Raw genomic sequence first — 22,606 nt, forward strand, 5'->3', positions numbered from 1 at the left:
GTAAGAATTGATTGATTGACTGTGGCCTTGGCACGCAGTCCTTCAGTCTGAGAGGTGCAAGAACCCAAGAACGAAGACCAGCCTGCAGGAAATAGCTTAGCCCATGTTGAACATAAAGCAGCCTTTATGCATCATCAGAAATTATTTGGATCCACATCAGACACATACAGTTGATATTACAATGGTTTTAGCAGGGTAGGAAGGAAAGGGAGATAGCCAAGGCTGCTATCAACGACCCTTATGAAGTAACATCCACCCTAGGAGACTGCATACATGAGGGGACCATAACTAAGGGCTCTCCACTACTTATGAATTGAACAGGCCTCGATAAATCGGCTTACCTACTCATTATGAAGAGTGCGGTAATTCAGGGCAAGCTATTTATGCGGCCTACTGGCCGGGTCTCGCGAGAGAGCTCGATCTGGCTTAGAACTAAGGTTATGCTCACTCAGAAAGTGAATGAGTAATAAAGATGCCTTTAAATCCGGTTTTCTTATGGTGACATTTGCTGTGTGTTCAAAGACTTGAGGTCAAATGTTAGCTTATGTCTTCTTACAAATTATCGCTTCTTTTATCCTGGTGATTGGCATTTACTTTTCTTTTTTGCACTGCAAAGTTAAAGGACTTTGTAAAGTGAACAATCATGCTGGGCAGATATTTAAATAGTTTGAGTAGGAAAGTGCCAATTTTTACATGGCCACCCCCACTTATTGTCTGATATCGGATGCAATTTTGGCTGTAGTGCACTGGGTTCCTGCCAATTTGGCAAGACCTTTAGCACCTCTGCAAAACACTAGTAAATGGTACCCCTGGTACCTAGGGATCCTCTTTAGTACCCATGCCCTAAGGGCTGCAGCATGTTTTATACCACCCAAAGGCACCCACCACCAAAGTCATGCAAACTGCCACTGAATGCAATATATGCAAGTCACTCCTACAGCAGGTCTTATGGCCCCAAGGCAGGGTGCATTATATTTAGGGCTCCCGGTTTTATGTTTTTTTTTTTTTTTAACATTTCCGTCAGTATTTATCCATATTTATATTTTGCCATCTTATTGGTATTTATCCATATTTATTTTGTGTTTCAAGAATAAATATAGCTGTAAAATTGTATATTTCTGAGTTTATATAACTCTTCGATGTGCACTCAAACATGGATGCCTGTCACGTTTTAGGAAACTAAGCAGCCACGTATAACAAAAGACTACACTCACAGGTACGTATTCGCATCATACTACAAACATATGTTAACATATGCCTGTATTTAAGGAAATCGCATCCTGTATTTTAACCCTGCATGCTGTCTGCTCGCTCAGAATTCATGAAAGACAGCTTGGAGAGTTTCTCACAAGAAGCACCATTTTCAGTATTTTTCCGCTTTTAAAAGTAAATACAGACGGGAAACACATTGTTTTCTGCCTGTATTTACCTGTAAAAATCAGTAAAAACTGAAAACCGGAAGCCTTAATTATATTACATGTGAGGACTTATCTACCTAAGCAGATATGCCCCAGTGCGCTCTAGTTCAATTACTAGATAGTAAACGAAACAGGGAAGCCATCTTAATTATATGTACTGGTCCTTATGAGTTCCCCAGTTACATGATGGCTTCACTGAAACCTATTGTGTTTGGTATAAAACACCTTGTCTTAATAAAGACACACGGAGGTCAATGGTGGATTTATTAAGATATGCATCTCTGAAAAAAATACCAGCCTCTTAGTGTGCTGGCTGACTGGTATTGTTCAGCCTGCCACCATAGACTAGTTTCTGCTTCCCCCCACCCCCCCAAACGTGAGACCATGTGCTCTGAGGTCAGAAACAATGCCTGCTCTGGCAGAATTGCTAGTGAGTCTGCATTCCAAGGCCAGAGGCGTCAAAGCCTCTGCTGCCTTTGCTTTGCAACCCCCAGCTTCCAAAGATCTGGAAGATGTCACCCCTTGCCCTGAGGCCCATCTTGCACCAGGACAGGTGGGTAATTAGATACGCAAGGAGGCGTGGTGGACTACTAGGCCAGTCACACTCCTATGGTGGGCTGCTTGATGTGCTCCATGAAATAAAGGTTCCACCATTATGACTTTGGTGGAATCAGTAATTCTGGGACAGGGTTATGCCCACTTCCTAAAGGAAGTGGTCAAATACTGGGTGCAGTGCCCCCCTTCCCTACAGTGTAGCATGCAAGGCTACCAAGCGGTCCAGCAACGCTGCACCCAGACACTCCAAGGCAGTTAACGAAACAAAACCAAGGTTCCTACCTATGCAGATTATTGGTTGGCAGACACTCATCATATCACAAAGGCTCACTTAGAGTCCTAAAGGAGCTAAAGAAAAAAACACAGGGACATCCATAGATACAGCTATATTATATGGACATATATACAGACCTACATTTTTCGGAAAAAAACAACCTGTGCTGTTAAAAAGAAACTGGATTGCTTCTTATAGGTCCTCATAGAGCTAAGACACGTCTTAGGTTTCTGATATTTCTGTTTTAGTGGGTATTGAATGAGTGTATGTGAGGTTGTATGGTCAGAGACTTATCTTTGGGTTATGTTGCATAAATTATGATTTTGTAATATGAGAATGTGAGTTTTGAGTATTTCCTTTTAATTTTTTTCTCCATATAAAATACAAATAAAAATGATATAAACAAGAATTCAAAAACAATGTCTGTATATATGTCCATATATTATAGTTGTATCTATGAATGTTCTGCTCCTGGTTTTTCTTTAGCTCCTTTAGGACTCTAAGTGAGCTTTTGTGATATGATGAGTTTCTGCCAACCAATAATCTGCATAAGTAGGAACCTTGCTTTAGTACCCCTGATTTTCCTACCTTGAACTAGCCTTATTCCAGGGGCACTCTTTGCTGTTCTTGAACAGCAGGGCAGGTAAGCGTGAACTGTTGGTACTTTGGACCTTGCACCCCCCCCCCCAGCATCTTAAGTCTTAAAGGGAACCCCTAAGAATGGTTTGCAAGTACCTGTATGTTTTTCTCCACAGGATAGCATTACAAAGTAAAAACGCATTTGAGTGAAATTTGTACGTACCTGCAAAAGTGTATAACCTGAAAAGTACCTACTCATTAACGAAGTTTTTGGTGTTCAAATATAACAATACCAGTTATTTTTCTAAAATTGGTCTTGAGTTTATTCTTGAGGTTGTAATTTATTGATTGTGTTCAACAAATGCATTAACACTATCCCATGATCAGCCTAAACTGCAACAAAATGACATTTGGGATTATTAATTTAAGGCCTGTAAACCAATAAGGGCCGTCTGGACTTCCTACATAGTACACCTCGTTTTGGTATACTGCATAAAAAGCCAGCTTCCTACAGCTTGAAAATTAACTGTCCAAATATTTCAAACTATATTTCAGTGTTAACAAAGCACTTTTTTAAAATTCTGAAATGAGATGGAAACAAAGATTTAAATAGGCTCAAAACGAATCAGAATACTTTACTTGGTGATGGTAAACGATAAATATTTGCTGAAAGCAGATTTCCACACTTTATTGTTCGTATGATATATAGATTTGTCAGTAAAACTGCAGGTCAATGGGAAGGTTTGTGGCCATTTCAATGGAAAAGGGTTGTTTCTAAAGGACAATGCATTACCACATCATGCTATAGTAATATATTTATTAAAAGTGACGGTTTTAAAATATCAACTGAGAAACATCCCTGCCCCGACCTGATGAAAATGCTATTAGCGAACTAAGAGCCAAGTCAGGGGGCCATGTGGGCTAGATTATTGTCCAGGAAGCAAATGTTTAGTCTAATAAATTAAACAAAAGTTTTGTTTGTATAGCAGACATGCTGAACTCAGACGTGGTAAGGAAAAATAAGGTGACTGAGTAAAATACATGTGCCTAGAATCACACAATTGGAGGCAAGCTTAAGGTCATTGCATTACAGTTCGGTCAATAGATTATTCAAGTTACTAGACCTGCAGGTCTGGGAAAAATGTTCTGATTTTGAGAGGACTGTTAAAGTACTACGCAGACACACCCTAGGCCCACACGCACAGAATCAGTGTCAAGACATACTACACTGACAGACAGTAAAAGCTAGTACCAGTAGTTAAACTATCCACTGGTTTACAGATGTAGTCTGTACCGTATCACTAATAATTTGCTCCTACCAACCTTTTGCCACAGTATGGCCTGGTCGTAAGTGAAGGAGAGATACTAATTTGATCACAATTGTTCAGAGGGGGGTGGGGGGACATGGCCTGCAGCCGGCCCCCAGCTGCGCTAGCTGCCAGCATAGATCCTCAAAATATCCAACATCATCCATTTAATGAGGTCACTGTCTCAACAAAGCGGTTGGAGGCAACGGGGATCAAGTCGGCGACCCGTGGCAGCCCAAAGAAGACTACTGCAGTAGCGCTTGGCGCAACGCGCTGGAGGCATAGGATGGTGTCAGCCGCGGCCGGCTGCTAACTGCAGTTTTCGGCCATCGACGAGAGTGGGGCTGAGTGGCTCGGTCTGCCTTCGTCTGCCTTGCTGACGAACTGCGGGGACGCCCGGCGGCCCGAGAAACCACATCCAGAGCTGCCCCCCCCCCGGGCCCCGGCAGGGGTGCCTGAAGCAGGCTGCATCACCTTGACGTGATGGAGAGGAGGCGGCCTGGTGATCGGCGGGCCTGCCCAAGACCCGTAAGAGACACAAACAGAGATGGTGTTGGAGGCATCAGCTGTGGGCCTGCTCCCGCAACCAGGAATCCAGCAGTAACCGACGAGGAAGAGCATACTTTGGTCCCTTCACTTAGACATCATGAAGTTGAAGGAATTTATTGAGCGCACTAACACCAAGCGGTTTCATGGCGCTATGACTTGACCTAGAGGAGGAAACGTGAGTGAAAATGAAAGTGAAGTACGGGAGGTTATTGCAGAGGAAAGGCTAAAGAAAAGAGAGGAGTCTTTAAAGCTTTGCGGAAGTCCATGTAACCAGAGAGGGACCGAATGGTGAAAGGAAGGGCGTTACAGAAGCAGGGGGGCAAGAATAGAAAAACGCAGGCCTCCCTGTTTTTTCCATCATGAAAGCAATCACGCACCTACATGGTACCCTGCAACGTAAGCTTGATAAGGCGACGGAAGAGGTGAACTTGCTCAGGGCAGAGTTTCTCAAGTTGGCAGACAAAATGTCTGCAGCTGAAACGAACATCAGGGGCCTGGAATCTAAAATTAAAAATCTGGAAGAGCAAGTGTCAATACTGATGAAACTGCAAACAAAAATGATGGCCCTCCTAAAAGACCACGAAGGCAGGGCCTGCCACAATAATATCCAGGTGGTGGGAATCCCAGAGGGGCAATCGGTGGATCTCTTCCTGGAAGATTTGATTCTCCACACCCTCAAGCCCAAGCGTTTATCCAACTTCTTTTCTGTAGACAGAGCACATCGAGCACTGTCCCCCGCACAATCATAGCTTGCATACTCAACTTCAGAGATGGGGACACCATCTTACAAGCGGCATGCTCACACAGTGACCTCTGCTATGGAAACGCCACCATCACCTTTTCCCCCCAGACTTCACGCTCCAGGTGCAGCACCAAAGGCAGACCTTGGACGCAGTGAAAAAGACCCTCCAAGACAGAAATCTGAAATACAGGATGCTGAACCCCTCCAAGCTCAGATTGTTTGCAGACGGAAAATCACATTTCTTAACGGCACCCGAAGAGGCACAGGAGTGGCTGGAAACAGGCCGGGCGGAGGGGTAACCAGGAGCGGACGCCCACCCCGGGCTCACCATCTGGCCCAAGGGCTGATACAGAGTGACACAAATGGTCTGAAATGAAGTCCTGTGCATCTCCTTGTTTTTGGTGTAGGGTGGTGTGGGGTGTAGGTGGGTTGGGAGATGAAGGGGGCTCTTGAATCTCTCATCTATACTCCATCCTCCAGTTTGAGACTTTGTCCCAGAAACGCTCCCTGTCCTCTGGTGACTTCTGCCATTTGCAGTCCTCAAGGGATTTGGGTGTTGACCTATCCGTCTTAAGTGGCTTCTTAATAGAGGCCGGCGGCATACACGCCAGCCTTCTTTTATTGTCATAGATACACGGTTTGGGCGACAGGCACTCTGCATGTTGGGGATATGGGGGGTTTGTAACTCGCCAAGCAGGCATGCAGGGAATGGGGCAGTTGGGGGAACGGTATGTCCATGTTATGTTGATTAATGTTGCCCATACAAGACACAGCCAATATACAACACATGCATGTACTGGGTTCGGGCGGGGGCGAGTCACACATGGAACATGACAAATCCATGATGAATGCAAAAAGAACAATTGATGGACAGAATTCAGATGAAGGTCATACATTCACCCTAGTACAGAAATCTGGGCCTAAATCCATAGTTTTTTTTGCGCACCATGCCATTCCAGTTTGGACCCAGTCATATGCAAAATCAGTCTTGACCCTGTGCCCAATGGGAACAGTCCAGCCCGAACTGCATAGGTCGACCTAATTGGGAAGGGTATGACCAGACGTGGGTCTCGTGCTCACTACACCACTGGAGTCAAGCTAACCTGGCTGATGAAGGGTGTGCCCAGAAACCAGTCCCAGGATGCTTGTTTCCGGTCCAGGGAGGACCTGGCTTGGCAGTTCGGGCTGGACTGTTCCCACAAGGAGCAGGGTTAAGACTAATTTGCATATGGCTGGGTCCAAACTGGGATGGTGCGGTGAGCAAAAGAATGATGGATTAAACCCAAATCCTTGTGACTGGGGGTGAATGTTTGCATGGTCCAGCATTCCGTCCATCAAATTTTTTTTTTTACACCCATGATGAAGACAAGACCAGCTTGCATATGTGCATGGACATGGAATGGAATTGATTTGGGGAACAAAATTAAAACGTACACTAGTCCTGCAGCACATTAAACACCACTCCCCAGATGTTGTATTACTACAAGAGGCGCACCTTAAGGGAAGCCTTCGACCGCTTTGAGTACAAGTAAGCGTCTCACTCAGGATATTCGGCGGGTTCCCACGTCATAGGTATCCTGCTCTGAAACTCCTTGCCCCTCACAATCAATTAAATCTGGTGCGCAGATATGGGGTGCTGTGTGGCCCTAGCGGGCAGGTGGGAGAGCCATTACTCACTTTATGCTTGCTGTACATCCAGCCTAAGCTGCATGCAACCAACCTCCCGGACATTAGAACATTACTGGTGGGCTTAACCGCAGACACTCTTTGCGAGATGGGACACGAACGAAGTGATGGGCCCAGACTAGAACCGACTGGGGGACATGCTAGTAAACAGAATCTTCCAGGCTTGACAGCAATGGGACTGGTGGACTTATGGGGGGGGCCACAACCCTCACGTGAAATAGTACACATACTACTCGGCACAACACAGGTCATTCTCACGGCTCTACTACCTACCCACACGCCATGACCCGGTGGGAAGCTTTGAGATGCAGACGCATCAGCGAGGGGTATTTCAGACCATTCCCTCCTAAGCATTGTACTCAAGGGCCCAGTCACTAACAAGGCAGAATTTCCCAGGATAGATACTTGGTATTTGCGAGCCTCCGAACTTCAACAAAGTCCACATGGGAGCAGACCTGTACTTCAAGGAAAATTAGGGTTCTGTGGCATCCCACCAGACCCTCTGGGAGGCTTTTAAGACTGTATTGCAAGGGCAGGCCCAGGTATTGATAACAAAGAAGAAAAAAAAGAGGAAGTGTCTAAAATTCTCACCCTGGAGTAGGAGATTCTGGGGTTAGAGCAGGAAGTGGTGGAAAAAGGGAGCATAGCGCTACGACACAAACTAGTACTGCGCCAACAAGATCTGCGAGCCTTGGCGGCAATGCAGCTAGGACGCATGCGCTAGCCAAGCAGTGCCACCTGTACATGGTAGTGATTGGGTAAAACTGCTCTACCAAGCCCCACCGGCGAGAGTGAGAGTCAATGGGGCACTGTCAAGACAATTTGCAAAGCGTAGGGATCCAGGCAGGGCTGCCCTCTGTCGCCCCTGCTATTGCCCTGGCGCTGGAACCTCTGGAACATTGGATCAGGACGGATCTGATGATTTGGGGCATCTCATCGCCCGGCAGATGGGAGGCGTGCATCTACCTATATGCTGATGACTATTTTATAGCTCTTGAAGCCTTACTTCTCCATAGCGAGGGTCCTCTACAGTTTCTAACTATTCTGGAGCTATTCCGGCTAGACAGGAAACTGGACTAAATAGTCGTGTTTCCCTTGTCGGTGTTCCCCTTGTCGCCCCCCCCCTTGTCGGTTGTGGGACACCCTCCCTTTAGACGGTCTGGGACAAGAATATGACCTCGCACCCTCCCAAAAGTTCCCCTACCTGCGACTTATTCATGCCCTAAAAGTACACATACAACTGGGCACAGTCCTCCCAGACTCTTCCCCTTTAGAGGACCAACTATTAGTAGACCACATTGCTGATAAAGGGATATCAACAGTATACCGGAAACGAATGAACACTCTAAAATCACTGCCCACACCCCCCCCCCCTTAGACATTCTTGGACTGACGATCTGGTCAATATTGATGATGAAGAGTGGACAGAGGCACTGCAAAGTCCCAGAGAGATAGCGATTCAGGCGAGATTCAGGCTGATACAGCTTCGAGTACTGCACCGTTCCCTTACCTCCACACATTGCTACACAAATGGGGAAAGGTACAGACACAATGTATGTGGTTTTGTAAGCAAGAGCGATCGTTCTTCCATATTTTATGGGAATGTCCAGTAATTGGTTCATTTTGGCTGGGGTGACAGCAGGGATGTCAAGAGTATTGGGGGTAGCGGTGCCTGTGCACGCCAAGTGGCTGCTACTCATGATAGAGGGAGAGGAGGACTGGCTCAGACATAATAGACTACGGCTGGCATTAGCTGCAGGAGTAGCAAAACGGTACATAGCGCGAAGGTGGGGAGCGTCCCTCTCCCCTCGGTGGCGGAATGGGAGGCCGACCTAGACTAGTGTCAACGACCAGAGGAAGTAATATATAAAGGTAGAAGATGCATCAAAAAGTGGGAGAAGATATGGTCTCCCTGGCGGGGTTACAGGGGCATGTAGAGGGAGCCGAGATTTCTCTAACACTATTCCACTCATCAAATTACATGATAAAGCAAGCTATGAACAATTCATGCCCCACACAGTGCGGAACAATAAGAGAAAAAGCTTTAAATGAGTTGTGTGGCTACTGCTGCTTGACCCCGCCACACTAATATATGTGAATTCATAATTGGTAACGTGTATGTAAATACTTTCTGCCTTGTGATGTATAATAAGCTTACTTGATAAAAAGATTTATAAAAAATAAACATAAAAACAGTTGTTCAGAGTAACACACTAGTAGTTAACAGCATCAAAAAGAAATAGAGTGACTGTAAAGCAACCTACGACAGTTTCCTGCACCCAAAAAAAAAACCAGTCATGGAGAATCAAAGCGAGAAGCAAAATGGCACACAGGGCCGGCTGCATCAGCTACTTTGACCATCCAGGAGGTATACACAACACATAAGGTGAAAAGGGAAAGTAAATGACAGCAGTGAGTGGCAAGTGATAAATCGGACATAGTGCGAGAGAACTAATAGCAATACGGAGAAAGAAAGCACAAAAAAAAAAAAGTGTCTATAAATTATTGTGCAAGCGTATGCAAACAGCATGTATACGTGCCTCAGTTGGCATATTAAAGCCAGACTTACCAGTTTTGCTGGTGTGGGATGATCAGAATTTATTAGGTGATTGTACTTTTCAAATGCAAGAATCATTCATGAACTGCAAGGCATACACTCCATAGTATGGGGAAATACACACCCAAAAGCCAAAAACATTAAGGGCCCCATTAGGATGACTGGCGGATCGCCCCCGCCAGGCCGGTGGTGGTAGCCACCGCCGGCCTGGCGGGGGCGACCTGCCCACCATCCGTGCCGGAATGACCCCCCAGCATATATTTATGGCTGCGAGTGCACCGCCCACCACAATGTCAGGAATGCTGGATGCGCCCGCCACTGTGGCGGGCGCATCCTAATTGCATACAGGACCCACGCCCGTATGACGGGCGGTCACAATATACGATGGGATGGCGGGCGGACAAAATCCGCCCGTCATCCTAATGGGCCCCTAAGTGAGAGAGTAATACTCCTCTGTGCAGAGGCAAAGCGTACTCCGTTTATATTTTAAAAAAATGGTGATAGTTCTTAATGTCATTGAGAACTAAAAATCGAGAACTAAAAGACACAGATGAAGGTCAAAATGTCCACCCACATTACCACTAATAGGGTACTCTGGGTTTTACATGGAGTCCTGTACACTTTTAGGTAAGCCCTGAACTCTGTGCACGATATAAACACCTAGTGGCATACCATATACAGAACCAACTTCCTACTACTGATATACATGAAAACTGTAGCACTACTCCACTCAAACATAGCAGATTTCAGTATAGAATAAAGGGTTCCCAGAAACAAAGGTGATTCTTTCATTACAGGTTTGCTGGCATAGTTTACTAAGTGACATGATTTTGTTACCGATTTCCCGCTGTGAATATAATTAGTTTATTTTCGGGGAAAAGGCCCTTTATTTTCCTTATGTTTTTTGGATGCATTTACCCTATTTGGTAGTTAGTTGGCACCAAAAGCTGTATTACTAGGTTATCCATATGACAGTGGGCATCAGATTATTCTGAATTGTTTGTTGCTCACTTTTGGACCAACCATATCATTAAATGGAAATATTAGGTCTATATATTAAATGCACTGTGTTTAGTTAGCACTATTACGGTTGTTTATGAAGTTGATTTTGAACTGTTTGCAATTTCATTTTGGCTTAATTTCCAGCTGTTATAATGGAATAAAAAAAACATACATATATATACACACATACATACATACACACACATATATAACTGTGAGCTAGCTGTTATGCAGGCGAACATATCCGGTGGGGGTGGCTGGAATCAGTATGGACAACAGTCCCACAGTTTTTTGTCCAAACGCGCAGATCCAATATAGATCTATAGGAACTACATCACAGAACAGAGATATTTCCTGTAAGGAGTGCCACTGCAGATACATACAAATTGCATTGCTAAGGGACATTACAAAAAAGAACACATCTACAATAAAACGAATCATGTCATACCTTTGAAATATGTAACAAAATCTACTTTGCTACCCATTGTTTTAAATGATTCCACAAGTGAAATGCCAAATATATACACATATATATATATATATATATATATATATATATATATATATATATATATATATATATATATATATATATATATACACATACATACACACAGAGCAACAAATCCAAATGTACGTTATGAAAAAAATCAAAGTACCTGCAGCTTTACTGCTTTGGTATCCACTATTTTGGAATGGATTACTTTGCTTTTCTCTTTAGGATCCGTCTTTCTTTGGGGGATACCTGAACGTAAAGCACAAGAGAGATATGAGCAAGTATGTGAAAAGGAAAAGGTATCCAGAGACATCAAACTAAATCTTTCCATTACACAGATGTAATTATATGGAGAAAGGTACACATCACTTAGATAATACACTTTTCACTCTACAAAAACTTTACTCCGACTAGGGGGCATTATGCAAAAGTAATTTTATTATGAGCTCATTACTACTTCAAGGACTCTGCCCTGCACTTTCAAATAGCTTTTGAAGCCATGATTTCAACTGCTTCTTGTTTTTCAGCATGCACATTTGGCATACCCTAAGAAGAGCAAGATCACCGCCCTCTGGAAAAGCAGTAAGCATTCAAGTTAACACAACTTAGTCAGAACCTGGGGTTACTTTACTTAGCCCAAACCAAGCCTCCAGACTGTGCGGATTTCCTCCAGTATCATAAGACATGAATCGTAACAATCATGTAGTAATTTGCCGACTTGTGGCTATTGTGGAAGGGAGGATAATCAGGAGTAAAATAGAAATTGAAATAAAAAGTTCTGTTCTAGTGTCTTTCGTCCTTCACTTTTAGCTTCATTATCCAGATTAGCCTAAACCCATATTTTGAAATAATTTGCAAATTAGAGAACTGTCAGAGTGGCACATAGGCTGTCTATATAAAATGTTATTTAACCATACTCCAAGTTGTTCCGCGAACCCCATAGGTCAATTCTACTCGTGGCTCAATTCAAGAAGAACCTGAAAACTCATCTGTTCAAGAGTATAACTTAGGCTGTTTTTTCTTGTTGCTCTGCTTCTGTCTTTCTCAACTCGCGCCAGGATACTCCCAAGTAACGGAGCGCGTTACAAAACGGTTTATACATACATACATACTCTTGGAAAGGTATTCACTGAGTAAATGAGCATATAATCCTTAAAAGCAACAAAGCACTTTGCAGTTAATTCCCCAATCTTAGCACTGGGCTCTCTACTCTTATCAAATCAAGCAAACATGGTGCAGTTATGTATTTAGATTAGAATACGAGGTACCATACTATTAAGACCAACACATGCCTGTTCTCAAATCTGAAGAACATTTTAGAGTAAAGAAAAGTACAGGTAAACATCTTGCTGAAAACTTCCTGGGAAATGTTGTACCTATTCAAAAAGAAGATTTCAGAAACTTCTGCAAATTAATTTTCTTAACAGCCATATGGTGCTCTACGATTAATTTTACTAGATTAAGGAGAATTATAATCCACCGAGGACATCTTAACTTTGCTTTATCAGCGTGGATCTCCTCAAGCAGTTTAGAATCATTAAGATTTTAAGTGGCTACGCAGTAAAGAAACCAGCTTCAATAAATGCTTTCGATGCAGACATGCTTTTAGTGCCTTCTCGTGAGGTCGTTTGAGGGCCTCTGCTAGAACATACAGCCTTGGTGAAAAAACATGAATGCCAATTGCATTATTTCTGCACTACGAAATAGGCACTAGTTTGGTTACCTACCTACCGATAAGTGAGGATCTGGTTTCCAGTTCAACCAAGGAAGTTCCAGGTTTGCCCCAAAAGGTAAAAGTGTATTTGCCATGATGCTTGGTATGACACCAGGGCATATTTCAACTAGAACGTTGAACATATTGCACCTCTACTGAATATTTAGTAAATAAAATCACTTTTTCATGATAACTAGTCTATGTCAATGACAATGCAGCGGTGTGGCAAAAACCAGGCCAAGTGTACATAACGTAAGTCTCTTTCAAGACAAACGCTGCGCACCCCCCCCCCCCCCCCCCCAACTTCAATTTTTTTTTAAATCTTTATATTAGAACCCGCATTTGACAGTTTGAAAATAGCTTGCACTTGAGGAATCTTGTCCTGAAATCACCTAGTGTCACATGATTTACCCATTCCAGTAAAAATATAGGATGGTCTGGAATACCAGCACCAGTATAAAACATGCATAGTTTACATCAAAATAACAAAGGGGGTCCATAGTTAATGAGAATAAAGCAAGTTTTGGTACTTGCTAAGGATTCACCTGTACTCAGTTTTTGCACTGGTTTGCCTGTTGTAACTATGGTCCTGTTCGATGCCGGTCGTGTTGCAACTGCTACAGGCACTCTTGTAGTTCGTGTGTGCAACGCTACAGGCACTCTTGTAGTTCGTGTGTGCAACGTTGTAGGAAGAACTGAAAACATAAAAGTAATTTTTGTTGAAGAATTATGCAACATTTTCCTATTTGCATTACATAGATTAGGCGTGTGGTGTATTACCAAGGTTCTCTTTTTCAGTTCGTTTTTTTGAGGCTGCAGTTTCTGTACGAGCTGGCTGAACCAGACGGTCAGGATTTGCTTTGTAACCAGAAAAGGACTGGTTAACCTGCAAAAATTAACAATTGACATGCAGTGACTTTTAGGAGAAGAGAAAAAGTAGTTAAAAATAGTGGCACAAGATCTGGCAATAGCAGTACAATTACATTTATCTCATGGGGCTATGGCAAGTGAATCTAGAACATACTCAACATAGAAAAGATAGTGTGGCATCAAAATATCTGTTGAAAACATGGAAAAAAATTAACAAGCTTTGTAGACAGCATGCACATTACTAAAGAATATCTCCTCTGCAAGGCTACTCAGCCCAAGAACCATGGTTCATACTGTGAACAATCTTGGATCATTGCCTACCCAAAGATGACATACATAGCAATCTGATCCTCCCTAAATAGTTCCACCCTTTTTAAAATAACCAAACTTATAAAGCACTTTATGATTATATACAGGTTAAATGTTAAAAAAACACTACCAAAATTGATTAATCCAAGCCGTCACGTACACTATGGCGATCACCAGAGATCAAGCAGCAGGGCTGGGTAAAGTTACCCACAGAGAACCATGTTGTCAACTTACATCTCTTCCAATGGTAAGCAGCATATGCTGCAGTTTCTTTTGATTTGTTAATCATACTTGATGGCCAGCAGAGTGCCAAATGCAACAGACTATTCCAATTAAGGAAATTACTATTTACCATTCTTTGCTTTTAACCCAAATACAGAATGCCACAAATAAACACACACGCTATTTTAAAGCCACTCTTCCATCTTGGGGTAGAAGGACTCATTCTGCAGGTTACAGAGACTTAATACTGAAAAACCTGAAATGCAGCTACAGCACCAACTTACTCTTGTAGAAGATGATTGAAGGGTTCAATAATGGAGATAGTCTCAACGATTAGTCACACCAATGTGATTGCTCAAGCGATAATCTTCCAAGACCAATAAAGCAAGGGCTCAATGGATGAGCTCATGAGCCAAGTACAATTTAAGTCTATTGAGGTCTAACTAGTGGGAACTGCATCGGTCATCCTTAGAACACTGGACTACAGGTTCACAAAAGAGTTCAAAAGTAATAGGGGGTAATATACAATCAATTGCAGGCAGGGTGTCTAAACTGGACCACACCAGGAATTTAATTTCAGAATCACTTTACAATGGAAGTCTTTACAGGGCCCCCAGTCCACCATATTATTGCATCTGCAGCGGATGCAAATTACTCAACCTGTTCCTATACAGAAAAACAGTCTTGCTTTGTGATAAAATGTACTTAATTTTATTTTTATTTTTTAATATAGGCAATTTTCACATGACTTGCAAGACTCTCAAACATCTCACCACTATTATTCTTATTTCTGAGGCATAGTCCGGCCCATTTGCCTCACCTCAGACTTTCCATTAAGTGTAATCACTATGCTTTAAAAGTGCACCATATTGAAAACGTAACTTCAACAATGAGGTTGGGGTATAATTCCGTGCAAGGGTCACCAAGTGTTTTTACAACTAACAAAGAACCAGAAACATCTCCCGGGTCAGGAAGACAAATTTAAGTATTAATTTCGCAAAAAACATTGCTGTCCCTTTTACTAGAGGACACATAAATAGCAAACGGCTTGTCCCACCCAGATTATATCGGAGTAGAATAGTCAGAGCAATTTCGGGTGATTTGCCGGTATTCAAAAAAAATATGTGAAAAAGCAAGGGTGCTAAAATGCACTTATGCTTTAGACCATTACAAGGCTTTATGTTGCCAAGACTCTTTCACTGCTCCACGTGGTGTACTTGTTCTGCAATTAAGGAAGCAAGCACCGCTTCTGCAGTACCGGATCTACGAGTTTCAACGACACAATCACTCCATAAAAGGCATTTGCAAATTCTTGATTTATGCATTTGCATGCAAGGACACAAGAAAACCAACCAACCGACTAACTAACCAGTAGTAACAAGCACCTCAGTACAACCATGGCATCCACCATAACCGTTGTAAAAGGTAAGAAAACAAAATAAATTTTTTTTTTTTAAAACCTAAATATTTTGACTAACCATCGACTGATGAAGTTTTTGAGTCCTTACTGTCTTATTCGAATTGGGTCTTGCCATGGATCTTGTAACTCTTGACTCAGAAAGAGGAGCTACCTAAATAAATGGGGAAAAACAAAATACCACATCAGTGCCAAACTCACTGCAGTTTAAGGATGCAACACCTATCAGTTAATTAGTAAAAGATCAGAGAATCAGACATGAAATACTTCCCTGCAACTTCATCCACACCACCAATATCAACATTCATGGGGCAGACATCCGCAGATCCACCAGGGCTTTGGAGAACAGCAAAAAAATACAAATGAACAGCTCAACTTTCATACCTTTTCTGGTTTCACCTGAACTGCTTGCTGCATCTGTGGAAACGAAGGCAATGGTGCATCATGCTTGTAGGTTCCACATTTAAAAATTCCTCGCCTTGCTTGCTCGCGTTGTTCCGTGAGCTTTCGAAGTTGTTTTTCTTCCTTGAAGCGCTGTAGTAGGTCTAGCCTTTGCTTTGCCAGTTTCTGAGTCGCTACATTTAATTGGTGGGAGGGAAGAAAAATGGTTTAGCAGGCTGTATACTTTTAATGAGGTCTGACAGCCAACAAGCCTAAGCACTACATTAGGAGTTGACCTATTCTATTATAGGTAGAGAGCAGCAGACAGTGAGATGTGATGTCTTGTTCAAATTCATGCTCATACTGATGTTAAGGAGAATTGCTCTGGACAATCTTAATACCGTCTAAAGGTGTAAAAATATGAGTTTGCATACAAGTTTAGCCATTCAACTAAACTGTTTTGTCTAAATCATTTTGAAAGGAAACAAAAAGACACTAGTAAACCTAAACATGAAGTGTACCCCTCAAAAAACAGATCTAAACAATCACGTGTCAGAATGGACATAGAGTCATTCGATTGATGCCCCACACATCTGCAGACAAGCTTTTAACTGAGCATAAAGGACTCTCTCTAGCGGGCAAGCCACAGTTAATATTCAACTATTTATCACAGAACACATTACACGGTGTTCCAGCTACCAGTGGCAGCTCTTTATAGGCCCTTTCCTTGACCCCCGACTCACTCAAGATCCTCTTTTTAAGGGGCACGATTTAGTAAGCGTGTTACAGGAGCAAACTTGCAGTTTTTCCAGGTGATGGTTTTCCGCTTTAGATGCAAAAAAACAAAAACGTCAACTGCTTAAGTTGGCCCCTTCCTAATTAAGAAACAAGGAATTTACATTATGAAACATTTAATTCTTTCTCAAAATTTACTCGATTTCGTTTTTTGTTTCTCAGTGTACACATTCAGTGTATATTTGCAAATTATATGGCATCTCCTGTATTATTTCTTAAACAGTGTACATTACAAAGTATTGTTTTTCCAAATATCTAACATAAGAGTTTATTAAGTATGCAAACTGCCAAATGTGACCATTTGGGAATTGTGGGGATGAAATATTTATTACAAAGTGAGTGTAACTCTTATGGTTAAGGCCTTTAAAAATACAAATCATTCTATTATTTAAATAGAACGAACCCCAAGCACCAGGTTGGCCTATTTAAAAGTTAAGCTGTAGCAACTCATGCTAAAGTCACCTAGACCTCCTTCCTTATGAATATCTTGCCTTCAATTCGGTGCCCAACAAAACTATTAGGACAGCATAAATGAAAAAATAAAAAAGGTCTTTGTAGGGAAACAAGGTTTAGTTCCCTTCATGCACCTGCTGCTTCCCTCCATCTCATTGCCACATAGGGACATGTCCGCTTCAGTCTGTGAAAACTGACCATCCTATTGAAGTTACAACATTGCTATATACACATTAGTCATCCCTCCTTCAAACTCAAGTGACAAATTTAAAATTGTGATAACTTCTGAAGGGGAGGAGAAAGAGGTCAATCAACATGCTACATCAACAAAATATATTCTTCAGAAAAGCTTAGTAAAAATGAGCATCCAACCTAGCATGCAAATCAATTGGTGCTTGTTAAGCACAGCTACTCGCCTGTGAGGGTCCCAATCCACAGGGGCGTAGCGAACGATGCAGGTTCTGCTGGGTGCTGTGGTTCATTCAGAGAGCCAGGTCTTAAGATCCTTCCTGAATTGTGTCAGACAGGGAGAGCATGAGGTGAAGAGGCATTTTGGGTCAAGGTAGAAGATCTTCCTCCGGTCCTGGTCTTGCGGAACCGAGAGATGGGCCAGTTGGGCAGAGCGGAGGCATCTGGTGGGTGCGTGGAATGGGAGGCGATGGTTCAGGTTTGCAGGTCTGGCGTAATGGAGGGCTTTGTACGGATGTGTGAGGAGCTTGAAGGAGACTCTTGTTGACTGGGAGCCAGCGGAGCTCTAGTAGGTGTTCGGAGAGGCGGCTGCGGTGGGGGGGAGGTTGAGGACCAATCTGGTTGCGGCGTTGTGTATGTTCTGAAGGTTTCGGAGAAGTTTCTGGATGGTGCCTGCGTAGTGTGCTACTGTAGTAGAGACTGCTGCTGAGGAGTGCCTGGGTGACCGTTTTTCTGGCCTTTGTGGGGATCAATCTGAAGGTTTTCCTAAGCAGGAGAAGAGTGTGGAAGATGGAGTCGATCTGGATGTTCAGGGTGAGCAAGCATTCCAGTATGATGCAGAGATTTTGTGAGTAGTCAGTGGGGGCAAAGGGGAGCCCAAGCTTGGCAGGCCACCAGGAGTTGTCCCAAGCTGTGGTGTGCCCCAGAAAGAAGACTTCGGTCTTGTCAGAGCTGAGCTTGGGGCAACTGTCTGTCATCCAGGTGGTGACAGCCTTCATCCCGTTGTGAAAGTTGTCTGGCGGTGGTGGGCCGGTTGGTGAGGGAAAGAATGAGCTGGTTGTCAGCGTAGGAGAAAAAGTGGAGTCTGTAGCTTCGGACTATGGCTGCAAGCAGGGCCATGTAGATGTTGAAAAGCGTTGGGCTCAGGTAGGAGACCCGAGGCACTCAGCAGCTGATCTCTATGGGTTCTCAGAGGAACGGGGGGGGGGGGGTCAGACTCGCTGTGTTCTACCGGTGAGGAAGGAACAGATCCAGTCCAAGGCTTTGTTGTGGATGTCTGAATCTTGGAGTCTCGTGACTAGAGTTCAATGAGACGGTATCGAAGACGCCCGAGGGGTAGAGGAGGATGAAGGCTACTGTTCCTCCCTGGTCGAGGATGGAGCAGATGTAGTCGGTGGAAGAGAGAAGGGCGGACTCGGCGCTTTGTGGTAACTCCGATAAACTCAGAATTGGGCATTGATGGCCTTCTCGATTACCTTGGCTGGAAATCGGATGTGGTGATGCTGGTAGAATCTTGTATGTGGCGTCACCTGGAATGTTGACAGACGCTTCCTTCCACAAGTGTTCTTGGAGTGGCAGTTGCAGCCTGCACCTTGGGATGCTACCAGCGTAGATGTCTCTCTGCATCCGTTAATAAAAATTGTATTGAATCACCTTCTCAACGATGCGTTCCGTCCTTTCATCAGTGGCGACAGAAGATGGGATTTCATTTTCCAACAGTGAACTGTTGGATCACCAAAGAGGACGCGATCGAAGGTGCGGCTGTACTGAACTTCGATAGGTGAGTTGGAAGCAAACCGGAAGTACAATTTGTTCACTTCTCCAAGGTGCAATTTTTTTTTTAGGTCTCGTGACCTACAATGCGCGCAAGCGCATTGAGGGAGCGAGAATTCAAGTACTCGAAATCCTCGTCAAACCAAGGGCTTCGTCCCTGCGGTTTTTCTTGAAGTTCACGTGGCCACAGGCGCGCTTTTGGGCCATAAACTCTGTTCCCCAGCTCCAGCACCTCCCCTCTCTCTCCCCGCAAACACAGCCTTACATTCATTTCTCCTCCCCCTCCCCAGCCAGCTTCCCCCAGGCCGTAGCAGCACTCCTCCCACACCAGCACCTCCCCTCTCTCTCCCCGCAAACACAGCCTTTACTTTCATTTCTCCTCCCCCTCCCCAGCCATGCCGAATTCTCCTCCCACCTCCCACGGCCGTCCTTTCTGCCCGCACGAGCCTGCTCTTCTCTCTGCTCTCCCCTCAGGCGCCGTGACATACTTCAAAGGCTTATCACTTCACACGGCCGCAGGCCGTGCAACCAGAGCACTTCAGTTGGTGCGCAGCCCCCCTCCCAGCACTGCCTTGTTACTCTCGGCAGCCGTGACTCCCTAAACACTTTTTATATTTAATTAGCAGCAGCAGCATTTCTCCTGCGCCAGGCCACATCAAAGGCTCTGCTCCCCGCCACCCCCCCCCCCCGCCGTCACTTATTCACGGCCGCAGGACTCCCTAAACACTTGGTTATATTTAATTAGTAGGCTCGAGCTCCCCTGCTGTCACTAATATATAATGCGTTTCCAGCCTGAGATATATGTCGCTTTTTGATCCTCGCGCCTTTTCCCTTTCAGTTTGAAGGCTCGAGGTCTCCTTCACGCTACACTACTCACAGCGTATTTATTTTACATTAGAGACTCGTGCTGCTCTTCGTGCTGCTCTTCGCGCTCCACTGCACGCAGAATATTTACATTTGGTTGGCAGGCTAGTGTTTGTTGGCAAGTTCGTGTTTGTCAGTGTCCTGCCTTTTAGCTGATGCTTTTTCACACGAAATGGCTTGTATGTCATGGGACACGCGCCTTTTGATTCCCATTTTTTTTCTTCCATGAGCCCAGAGGAGGTTAAAATATTCCCCTTTCCCTCTCTGTGTGCTGCCTTAATACACTGTGGCAAGAGAGGGTCTGGATTTTACATGCGGCTTTCTTTGTAATGCGATCCGAATACATTATACTTTGTTTCATTTGCAACATGCACTGGCGAGCCATGGGCATACTGCAGCTCTCGATTTATGTAACTGCTGCTTTCAAGCTTGTGAACAGAAGCTGCTCGGTTGCAAGGTAAATAATAATTCAACTCCCCACACACACACACACACACCCCCCCCACACACAACCCCCCGACAAACACAACCCCCCCCACACACCCAACCCCCCCACACACGCAACACCACACACACGCAACACCATTCACCCAAGCAACACCACTCACTCACGCAAAGCCACTCACATCCACACAGCACCACTTTCAGACACGCAACGCCACTCACACCCACGCAACACCACTCACCCAAGCAACACCACTCGCCCAAGCAACGCAGCTCACTCACGCAACACCACTCACACACGCAACGCCACTCACCCACGCAACGCCACTCACCCACGCCACTCACCCACGCAACGCCACTCACCCACGCAACGCCACTCACCCACGCAACGCCACTCACCCACGCAACGCCACTCACCCACGCAACGCCACTCACCCACGCAACGCCACTCACACCCACGCAAAGCCACTCACACCCACGCAAAGCCACTCACACCCACGCAAAGCCACTCACACCCACGCAAAGCCACTCACACCCACGCAGTGCCACTTTCACCCACGCAACACCACTCGCCCAAGCAACACCACTCGCCCAAGCAACGCCACTCACTCACGCAACGCCACTCATCCACGCAACGCCACTCATCCACGCAACGCCACTCATCCACGCAACGCCACTCATCCACGCAACGCCACTCATCCACGCAACGCCACTCATCCACGCAACGCCCCGCAACGCCACTCACCCACGCAACGCCACTCACCCACGCAACGCCACTCACCCACGCAACGCCACTCACCCACGCAACGCCACTTTTACCCACACAGCACCACTTTCAAACACGCAACGCCACTCACACCCACGCAAGCCCACTATCACCCACGCAACGCCACACTCACGCAATGCCACTCACACACGCAACGCAACTCACACACGCACCACTCACCCACGCAACACCACTCACCCACGCAACACCACTCACCCACGAAACACCACTCACCCACGCAACCCCACTCACCCACGTAACCCCACTCACCCACGTAACCCCACTCACCCACGCAACGCCACTCACCCACGCAACGCCACTCACCCACGCAACGCCACTCACCCACGCAACGCAACTCACCCACGCAACGCCACTCACACAAAACAAAATCAACTCACATACGCAAGGCCATTCACCCACGCAACACCACTCACCCACGCAACGCCACTCACCCGCGCAACGCCACTCACACAAAACAAAATAACTGACATTTTACATATCCAAAACTAAAACTTATCTATTGCGAGACCTATTGCATTTCCAATGCTTTTTTTTAAAGTGTACACAGAGCATCCATGGCACCCTTCTGCGATGAAGTGTGCCATTTAATGTAGGACTAGTGCGGCGAGAGAGCGAGACTGCTCAAGAAATCTAGGCGCATATTTCTGTTCATGACACCATGAATTGTTACTGTTCATTTGCATTTTTGTCTGTTGCGGGCATTGGACTAACGCCAATACCAGTGCTGGGCTTCGGCTGTTGAGCGCAAGAACACGTACAGCACTAAGTAGTATTTTCAGCGCTCCAACGTGTGCCAGAGTAAAGCGCGAGGGGGCACAGCACGAGGAAGCAGCTTCAGCATTTTATATGCGTGTTTACCTGCTTCATCACGTTCTTCTCCTTGTGAGGCCTGCATTGGTTAAACACGTAGACTGCGCTTCAGGGGATTCCATTGGCGCACTGTTTTCAGCTTTGTGATGCCTGTGCACTCGGTTTTGTGACGCGCTAAAGATTTCCTCTATTTCCTTTGTCTGCGCAATTAGGGTTTCAGCGTCATGACGCATGCAAGAAGCTAGTATGTGCAGCATCCTTCCTACAACTATCAAATACTTTACCCTGTTCACGATGACAGGCACACCTCTGGGAATTCTAATAACTGTTACATATGATCTACTCCTACATAAATTCTTTTTATGGTCCCTTTAATATGTCTACTGGTTAAAAAGTGAGTGAAGGACAAAAGA

General features: G+C 44.8%; 1 protein-coding gene across 4 annotated transcripts in view; it reads right to left on the reverse strand.

Annotated features, from left to right (window-relative positions):
* DLGAP5 (DLG associated protein 5) overlaps positions 1-22,606 on the reverse strand; it is a 175,962-nt gene that overhangs the window by 122,666 nt on the left and 30,690 nt on the right. For 2 of the 4 annotated variants that reach the window (XM_078659842.1, XM_078659841.1), the window contains exons 3-7: positions 16,082-16,272; positions 15,759-15,851; positions 13,660-13,765; positions 13,425-13,538; positions 11,329-11,414 (exon numbers count right to left, since the gene is read on the reverse strand). In XM_078659842.1, the coding sequence (XP_078515968.1) occupies positions 11,329-11,414; positions 13,425-13,538; positions 13,660-13,765; positions 15,759-15,851; positions 16,082-16,272 (590 nt within the window). Of the gene's footprint in view, positions 1-11,328; positions 11,415-13,424; positions 13,575-13,659; positions 13,766-15,758; positions 15,852-16,081; positions 16,273-22,606 lie in introns of all 4 variants that reach the window. The other 2 variants (XM_078659840.1, XM_078659839.1) reach the window with 1 other exon arrangement.

This window comes from Lissotriton helveticus, chromosome 9 (assembly GCF_964261635.1).
Source record: "Lissotriton helveticus chromosome 9, aLisHel1.1, whole genome shotgun sequence".
Classification (NCBI taxonomy): domain Eukaryota; kingdom Metazoa; phylum Chordata; class Amphibia; order Caudata; family Salamandridae; genus Lissotriton; species Lissotriton helveticus.